The sequence below is a fragment of the Marmota marmota genome, unplaced genomic scaffold (assembly GCF_001458135.2).
Source record: "Marmota marmota marmota unplaced genomic scaffold, marMar, whole genome shotgun sequence".
NCBI lineage: Eukaryota > Metazoa > Chordata > Mammalia > Rodentia > Sciuridae > Marmota > Marmota marmota.
Genome location: NW_026000229.1, coordinates 47,093,984 through 47,103,361, shown reverse-complemented (window position 1 = coordinate 47,103,361; position 9,378 = coordinate 47,093,984). Strand labels below are relative to the sequence as shown.

Genomic DNA, 9,378 nt, shown 5'->3' with positions numbered 1-9,378 from the left:
TGATTTGCATGCTTATTTCATTTTTTTAGATGATGGACAAAAATGTCATAATGGATTTTTCAAAGTACAATCATAGGGTTTCATAATTTCCCCAAGAATACCTCACCATCTTATAGAATTTTTAGCTGATTCTCCCAAGTATGCTAAAACACAGAAACATAGCATCTTCATTGTGGCTTACTTTCTTTTACATCAAAAACATTTTTCTTCCTTTTATGAATCCACTCAAAGGTACAAGATAATAAATAAACTGCATATGCAATTGACACACCTATTTATGATGTATATCCTTATCAGACATAACCTACCTGTTATAATGCATATCAGAAATGCAAACTAAATTCTTCAATTTTTATAATGTGAGATTAACATTTTTCACGTAGTGTTATATATAGGTGCCTCTTGCATTTTCAAATTAGAAGAGTACATGGATTTAGCTAAGTGACCATTTGAGGCTTTTGAGATTTAGCAATCAATAGGCAAGATTCAACTTCCAATGGGAATTATTAATACCTTCCACTAGACATTCCCATTGGAACAAAGTAAATGGCATCCCATATTGTTGACAATCACAATGAGGATCATCAGAACATAGAAGAAAAAGGGAAGGCAATGGGGTTCTTGGACAGCACGTAAATTCTATATACTTAAACATGTTACTTCAGGGGAAATTTGTGGAAAATTACATTCTTTTGTCTAAATTATGAATACTTTGACTTGAGAATGAAAAGACATACTGTGTTCTTGCTACCTTAGAAAGTGATGATGTAGAAGAATGGGAAATTAATTAGAATTTAAAAATAATGGGTTCTTGTTCTCAATTTGACCAATAACTAAATTATTGGGCAAATCTCTTTAACTCTCAAACCTTGGTTCACCTTCTATATAATGATTTCTAGTATTTCAAAGATGTTAAAAATAAATAGAACTATTAAATAAATTGTTTGCATACAATGGTCAAGTTTGCCAAATCTTAATATTTTGCCCTATTTCTGTTATTAAAAATAAAATGTAGCTGGGAGTCATAGTGCACACCTATAATCCCAGTGGCTCTGAAGACTGAGGGAGGAAGATCATGAGTTCAAAGCCAGCCTCAGCAAAAGTGAGGTACTAAGCAACTCAGTGAAAACCTGTCTCTAAATAAAATACAAAATCTGGTTAGGGGTGTGGCTCAGTGATCAAATGCCCCTGATTTCAATCTCCAGTACCCCCCAAAAATGTATTTAGTGGAAGCATACTATATAATGCCCCCAAACAGTTTCCCAGAATTAATACATAATTTAAGTTTAGTATTGAAAATTCCTATGACCTTTTTTGTAATTTTACCACATAGGACATATCTATAAAGAAATAGCTTGTTTAACTACATATATGTGGAATTATTCTCTTTGCATTTCTTTAAAAATTACTTTTAAAAAATATTTTTAGTATTTATTTTTTAGTTGTAGTTGAACACAATACCTTTATTTTATTTATTTGCTTTTATGTAGTGCTGAGGATCGAATCCAGAGCCTCACGTGTGCTAGGCGAGCGTTCTACCATTCAGCCACAACCCAATCCCTACAATTTATATTTTTTCCACTCAGCAATTTGTTTTAAGCAGTTTTTAATAGTGATGAATACACCTTTAATTCATTCATTTTAACTATGCAGGTTTTTCCATTGTTTAAATACATTACTTACTTGTCCATTTTTGGTGAATAGACATCTGTGTTGTTCCAAATTCTTGCTATTTTAAACTAACTAAATAAAGCACATGAGTAAATATATTCTAAAGATTCTTCTTGGTTATTAGTGAGCTTTAATTTGTCTCAGAAATTTATTACACATTTAAATTCTTCCTGTGAAATGTCTGTTTTTAGCATTGGTAGAATCTAGTAATAAACACCCAACAAACATATCCCCCTTCTCCCTCATCACAGAACTCCAGTTAACTTTGTTCAGTCAGAAGTATGCTAATGTATGGAAAATAAACTGTAAGTACAGTAATTATGCAATCTCTTTTACCTATATGTTTATTAAAGCCAGGTTATTATGTTTCAACTGATCTATAGACTTAGCAATGTTTTACTTTATTTTTTAATTGACATAAAATATTTGTACTTATTTATGGAGTACAGTTTTGTAATGTTTTACATGTATACAATGTATAATCATCAAATCAGGGAAATTAACATTTCCATTCTTTAAATATTATCACTTATGTGTTGAAAACTTTTAAATTCTTCTCTTCTAAGTAATTGTTGTAGACTAGACTTGCCCTACAGTGCTGTATTACATTAGGACTACTTCTCTCTCCTCTGTGTTTTGGTACACATTATCTACCCTCTTATTATTTACCCTGTCCTTCCATCTTCTTATCCTCTAGTAAGTGTATTCTGCTTCTATATGTTTAGCAAACTCTTTTCTTTTTTCTGTAATTTATTGAAATCTCTAATGATGACCATTATATATATATATATATGAAATCTCTAATGATGACATATATATATATATAATGATGACCTTATAATTCTGCATTTTGCACATGTTGAAATAGTCATTAGGTTTATGCAGACAGACCTCTACATAAAACTTGTGATGGTTAAACTTGGGATATTGGACTTCACCATAATGTGAAAGTGATACACATTCAGTAAAAAATGTACTTTAAATTTTTTATCTTTTTCTATCTAATGCTATGTGGTACAGTGCTCTGTTTCCATGCTGGGCAGTGGCAGCCAGTCACAGCTTCCAGCAGGCCATGAGATCACGAAGGTACACTGATGCTGTACAGTGTGATGTGCAGCTAAGCTATGATGTTGGGCAGGTTAGATGCATTGAATACATCTTGACTTCCAATGTTTTCAATTGTGGTGAATTCGTTGGGATGTAACCCCCTTGTACATCAAGAAGCACCTAAGTCATACAAGTTTAGGAAGGTGATGTAATCCCGGAAAAAATTTGACATTATAAGTCAAAATTAATTATATTTTTAAAAATATTTTATTTGTTTTAATTAGTTATACATGACAGTACAATGACCTTGACATATCATACATTTGAATCAGATATTTTTTATCCTCCACCTCAAAATGTAAGACCATACAGCTCTTACTAAAATCCCTCCCTTTTAACAATACAGATTCACTCAATTATGTTTAATAATGTTTTCTGCATTAATTGCCTTTTGGTTGATATTAATAAACCTTATATGATTCCATCAGCTATTTTTTTGTGTTTTATTGTTTTGTCTTGTTCTTTTTTTTTTTCAGTCTTCGATTACCATATTGCTTAGTAGGGGTTAAAAATCATAAAAGTTTTTCCCTCAAAATTAAAAGCTGGTGAAAAAAATAAATATCTTGTTAATTCTATTTTGTATTTAGATTTATTTTCACTATTTTTTTAATCTTTTGTTTTTACAATGTTCCTTTCCCCCTTCATTCTTGCCTTCCATTAAAAGGATTGAGTTTTGATTCATTGTGTTCTTTCTATTGGCTTGAAAATCATGTATTCTATTCCTACTTCATGCTTTCCCCTCACAATCTTAACATGCATACTTGACATTGTAAGTCAAAATTAATGGATATTTTTATCCTCTCCCTAAAATGTAAGACCATACAGATCTTACCACAATCCCTCCCTTTATTGCTCATGCAAAAGACTGTGTTGTCAAGTCTGACTTTAATGAATCTGAGATCTTACCTTTATTATGCTAATCATATCTTAATACCTTCAGAGACATGAGCAATCAAGAGTCATAAGCAAATCAGGGAGAGATCTGGAACATCAAAAATGGATCCTTTGTTCTTTCCAACCACATCTGACAGGCCCTCCATAATCCAACATAATAAATGTGCTCTCCAAATTTAAGGTTTGAAGAACTAACTACTTAGCAGAAGTGTATCAATTCTATGAAATGTTTCTATTTTCTTATACTATGATTAAGGAGTTGTTGCCTCATAAAGCTATCATTTCTTAATTTGCTTCCCGTAATAAATAATTCAACAGAGGCATCCTTATAAGAGCATTTCTATATTCCAGACATATGGATTATCTTCCTAGCATATCCCTTAGGGTCTTTACCAACTGGTATAGTTAGCAGCATATTTATAAGATTAGACCAAGTCACCCACCTGCAAAAACCTGAGTGTCCCACACTAAAAGTAGTGAACAGACAGCAGGCCATCTGGCTTAATTTCTTTCTGTTCCTACTCACTTGATAATTTATGTTCCATGTTATTTGTCATATTATTATTATGATCTAAGCCTATCCACATTACCAAAGTCCTTGCTCAGCATTCCTTTCCTGTTAATGACTTTTCCTCCCAGACTCCATTTCCTTGATGAGGAAACGTGTTTTTTAGTAAATCCTTTAATTGAAGGTCTATAAGTAGTTAATGTTCAGTCATTTACTTAAAAATTTAGTAAAGTTTCTCTCACCCTGAATGATTGCATAGCAGTACAGGGAACTGATTCTTTTCCTCTATGCTAAATGACAAGATTATCTCATTATCTTATGACTTCTATTGTTTCTATAGATAAATCTCATTGACTGCTATCATTGTGTTGTAATTATCACCATTTTTTTACACTTTCTGGTTGCTTTTATACTATTTTCGTTTTTGTGTAAGTTTATGTCCTTTCACTATTGTGAGTCTAGATAAGGATTTATTTTAACTTATCCAGCTCTAGATTACTCATGCTTCATTAATCTGGAATTTGGAAATTTAAAGCTGAAAATGATCAGCCTTCTATCTTTTGAGCATTGCTTCTTCCCATTCTCACCATCTGAAAACTTATTACTTATGTGGAGACACTTAATTTTTCCTTGGTCTTTTAATTTCTCTTTGTTATTTCTTCTTTTAGATATCAGTAATGCTTTTATGTAAATAATTTAGGTCTATTTTCAAGATCAGTAATTATTTAATAAATGTGTTGAAGATGTCCATTAGCCCAATTACTGAGTTATCAGCAACTACCATTTAAATTTTAGAAATTTTACTTCATGTTTGTTATGAATTTTTGATTTTTAAATTAAATTTTTATTATGAGACAAACATAAATTCACATGAAGTTGTATGAAATAGTATAGAGAAATCATGTGTTCATTTTATCTAGTTTCATTCGATAGCAATATCTTCTAAAATTGTAGTACACTATCACCACCAAGATATTGGCATTAATAGTTGATCCAAGATATAGGCGTTTCCATCAACATAAAGATACTAACTTTGTCATTTTTTAGCCATTCCCACTTCTCTTCCAACCACTCCTTCTTTATCTCTTGGTAACCACTAAACATTCAAGGATGTTATATAATCATAATCATACAGTATAAAACCTTTGGGATTGGCTTTTTTCACTTGGCTTATTTCTTAGAAATTTATCCATATTATTACATGTACCAATTTTCTTTTTTTTCATTTCCTATAACTAGTAGAAAAATAATTTCTTGAGATGCATATTAGTCTATTCATGTCACTCTAACAAAATGCCTCAGACTTGGTAGTTTATGAGGAAAGAATTTTATTGCTTATATCATGGATGCTGGGAAGTCCAAGACCAAGGCACCAGCAAATGCAGTATCTGGTGAGAACTCATTTCCTGGTTTATTAACAGTCATCTTTTCTCTGACACCTCATGTGGCAGAAGAGAGGAAGTTCCTCTCTGGGGTCTCAGTTATCAGCTCACTAATACCTTTCATGAGGGCCCAACCCTCATGGCCTAATCACTTCCAGAAGGCCCCTCTTCCAAATATTATATGACAGATTGGGTTTTAGTTTCTAATTTTGGGGGAGACACTTTTCAGTTGATAGCAGTGTCCAATTCACTTAACTGGTATACTTGACTCTTACTTTCCTAATTGGTGAAAAGGGAGCTAGACAATGAAAGATTAATAAGTATTGAATGTAAGTGTAAATATGTGGCTTTTTTAAAAAAAAGTCAAAACAAAATCATCAGTCTTAGAGGTATTTTAAAAATGTGTTCTGAATTTTATCTTATTTGATAGTATAAATTAGGGGGCAAGACCTGAAATATACAGAACAAATACATATTCAAACTGTTGATGAAAACAATCCAGCTATATGCAGAGAGCTACCGGTTTTTGTGTAGTCATTGAACTGAGATAGCTGAGTGAAAATCTAAAGTTCAACTTAACACAGTGATATAAAGAAACATCAATTTGGAGCTTAGGTTTTGCCATTTATAGCATGATTAATGTAAATATGGGATATTTGATTTCTGAATTCAGACAATAATGTCTGTCATAATGTATTTACCTTCTGTTGCAAAATTTGGATAGTTATAGTGAGAATGTAGATTTCAGGAAATACCATTTTAACATATAAAATAATTCAATCTATGTAATTCTTTAGTTAGGTAGAAATAGCTTAGAGTGCAAGAGATTTCAGTGTGTGTTTGTAGATAGGCAGAGTAGAGAGAGATGGGAAAGATTTGTTATCAGAAGACATATTGTGCCTCCTAAAAATGGTGAAAGCTATACTATTTTCCTTATTCTATACAGTTTATAATACATATCTCTAATTTGTGATACCAAATGGGAAAATAACTGCAACTTAATTCCTTGTCTATTCCTTTCCTTTTTTTTTTTCTTTCTTTCAATTTTTTTCATCTTTGCAGTGTTGATGGTCAAACCCAGGGCCTCATGCATGCCAGGCAATGCTGATCCACATCCCCAGCCCCTTAATTATTATTTTGAAATATTTTTTAAAATTTGATTTACATTTATACTCTTTATACTACTTACATATATCCATTATATATATTTTATATATAATATATTTTATGAATTATATATATTACTTACATATCTCCTGTTACTTTGGTATTTTTATGTGTTCATATTTATCAAATTAATTGGAAGAAACAAATTTTATAGACCACTTTATATTTTTAGTGAAAAAATTTATTGTTAAAATTAGTTATATTCTGATCAAATAAAAATTCTTTCAAAAGCCAAAGGTAGGGATTCCCAGATGGTTATCCTAGATGGTTTGTTTACTATTTACTTTTATGAAGAAGAAAACATGTCCTATGCTATTTCAGTCATCATAGGAATTTACAGAGGAAAGTATATCAACCTGGTCTTTACTATGTGCCATTGTTTATCACGGGGGAAAGAAGGGAGACAGTCAGGAACTTATCTGTCGATTCCTTAGTTTTCTCATTGCTGATATCACCTCTTTGTTTCTTAAGGTATAGATCAGGGGGTTTAAAAGAGGAGTGAAAACAGTATAAAATATTGAAAGAAGTTTATCCACGGGCAAGTCACTAAAAGGCCAGGCATAAATGAAGATGCAGGGGCCAAAGAAGAGGGTAACCACGGTGATGTGGGCCGTCAGAGTGGCCCGTGCCTTGGCCATGCCTGCTGAGGAACGACGTCGCACAGTCACCAGGATGACTGTGTATGAGATCAGCAGGAGGAAAAAGGACATCATGGCCATTAGACCACTGTCTGAAAGCATCAGTACCTGAAGAATATAAGTGTCAGTGCAAGCAAGTTTGATTACCAGGGGAAGGTCACAGAAAAAACTATCCACCTTATTGGGACCACAGAATGGAAGGTTTACTGTGAAGACCAACTGACTTATTGAGTGTAGGACCCCAATGATCCAGGAGCCCACCACGAGGACAATGCACTTGTGTACATTCATAACGGTTGCATAGTGTAGGGGTCGACATATAGCTACATATCTGTCATATGCCATGGCCACAAGAAGCATCATTTCACCACCAGCAAAGACATGCAGAAAGAATATCTGGGCCATGCAGCCCTCAAAAGAAATGGTCTTGTGCTCCATAAGGAAGTCGAAAATCATTTTGGGGGTAGCAAAGGTAGACAGACACACGTCGAGGAAGGAGAGGTTGCTGAGTAGAAAGTACATTGGTGTGTGCAGCATGGGTTCAGAGATGATGGTGAGCAAAATGAAGAGGTTTCCCAGCACAATGGATAAATAGAAAACGGTAAAAAATGCAAAATAGAAAAGTTGTAGCTCTCGAGAACCTGAAAGACTGTTCAGTACAAATTCAGTCACTCCTGACATATTGCCTTGATCCATGATTTCAAATTTCAGAGATCTGATCAGAAATTTTCCTGTAACATGAAATGGAAATAATAATGTTACAAATAATAATATTACAGGATTGTAATAGTACATGAGAAAAGCCAAGACTGGCATCAAATTCTATTCAACATTTACTTCAGATCCTCATAAGCAAACAAAACATATGTTGCATGCGATCATTTCTTTCGTAATGGCTGGGTGTCCTTGGTTTTCATGGTTGCATGACAGATGTAAATTCTAAAAATACCAGTGTGCAACCTTACCTTTATGACTTTGAGTTTCTTTATAAAAAGAGACAGATAAACTCTAGTCGTAGTGACAGGTTTTCAATTCTATCAATTGTAATTCCCAGAAATGTGAACTTGTGCAAGTTAAACTCTCCATACATCAGGTTTTCTATGTGCAAATTAACAAAAATAAGGGTATATGCCCTCTAGGATTATTGTGAAGATTAAAAGAATTATAATAATTGAAATGTGTAGTGGAATGCCTGACCTAGTAAGTATTCAGTTAAAGTTAGATACTACATACTTACCTTTATTTCATCAATGATGAAAATATTTGCATGTGGAAGGAAGTTAGGGTGGTACCTAAAATATCAAAATGTGTTTTCCTCTTCCTAAAAATAGCTATTATGTGTACTTTTAGTATCATGTTTTACATTGAAGAATGTTAATATTTGAGATAACAATATCCCATTTTTCCATTTTTAGTCAGACAATTCTTACTTCAAGCTCTTTGTTAATGCATACTCTTCTTTACCCCATGACTGAATTTGTGTGAATTTAATGTGATTTTCATTTAGTATCAAGTACAAAACAGACTATTTTATTTTCTATTATCAATCTATATTCCCTGTCCATTTGTGTAAATGTGGTCTATGGTTCTAAAGAAGTCCTTGTATTTATTTCCTTTACACTATATAAACCATAGATGGTATTTGTTAATCTAAATGCATTTTCAGTTTCATGTCAGCTAAAAAAATAACTGCTTTTATTTTACAAATTATCCCTGTGTACTTTTAATAAAACTTTTTAAAAATGTTTCTGATTCTATTCTACAAAAATGGCTCTATTTTGACAAATCACAAAGTTGGATCAAGTGTGAAAATTATTTGACTAAAAATAATTACAAGAAACAGGATGCATAGTAAGGAATGCCTGAATGCAACAACAGATGGAAACTTACCTTTTTAAAGGTGATCTACAATTTTGTTTTTCATTGCACTCCTCTACTAGCAAAAGGGCTAAGGTAATGTATATTTAATAACCTATAAGTTACATATGTATACCTCTACATTAATATACAT

General features: G+C 32.4%; 1 protein-coding gene across 1 annotated transcript; it reads right to left on the bottom strand.

Moving 5' to 3' along the window:
* Positions 1–7,136: 7,136 nt before the first annotated feature.
* On the bottom strand, positions 7,137–8,063 carry LOC107137871 (olfactory receptor 4K15-like). The gene has a single exon (XM_015480308.1). The coding sequence runs from the start codon at positions 8,061–8,063 to the stop codon at positions 7,137–7,139; it is 927 nt and encodes a 308-aa protein (XP_015335794.1).
* Positions 8,064–9,378: the final 1,315 nt, after the last annotated feature.

What these genes read in the sequence shown, in the direction of transcription:
- LOC107137871 (XM_015480308.1), bottom strand. Translation starts at nt 8,063, where the DNA reads ATGGATCAAGGCAATATGTCAGGAGTGACTGAATTTGTACTGAACAGT.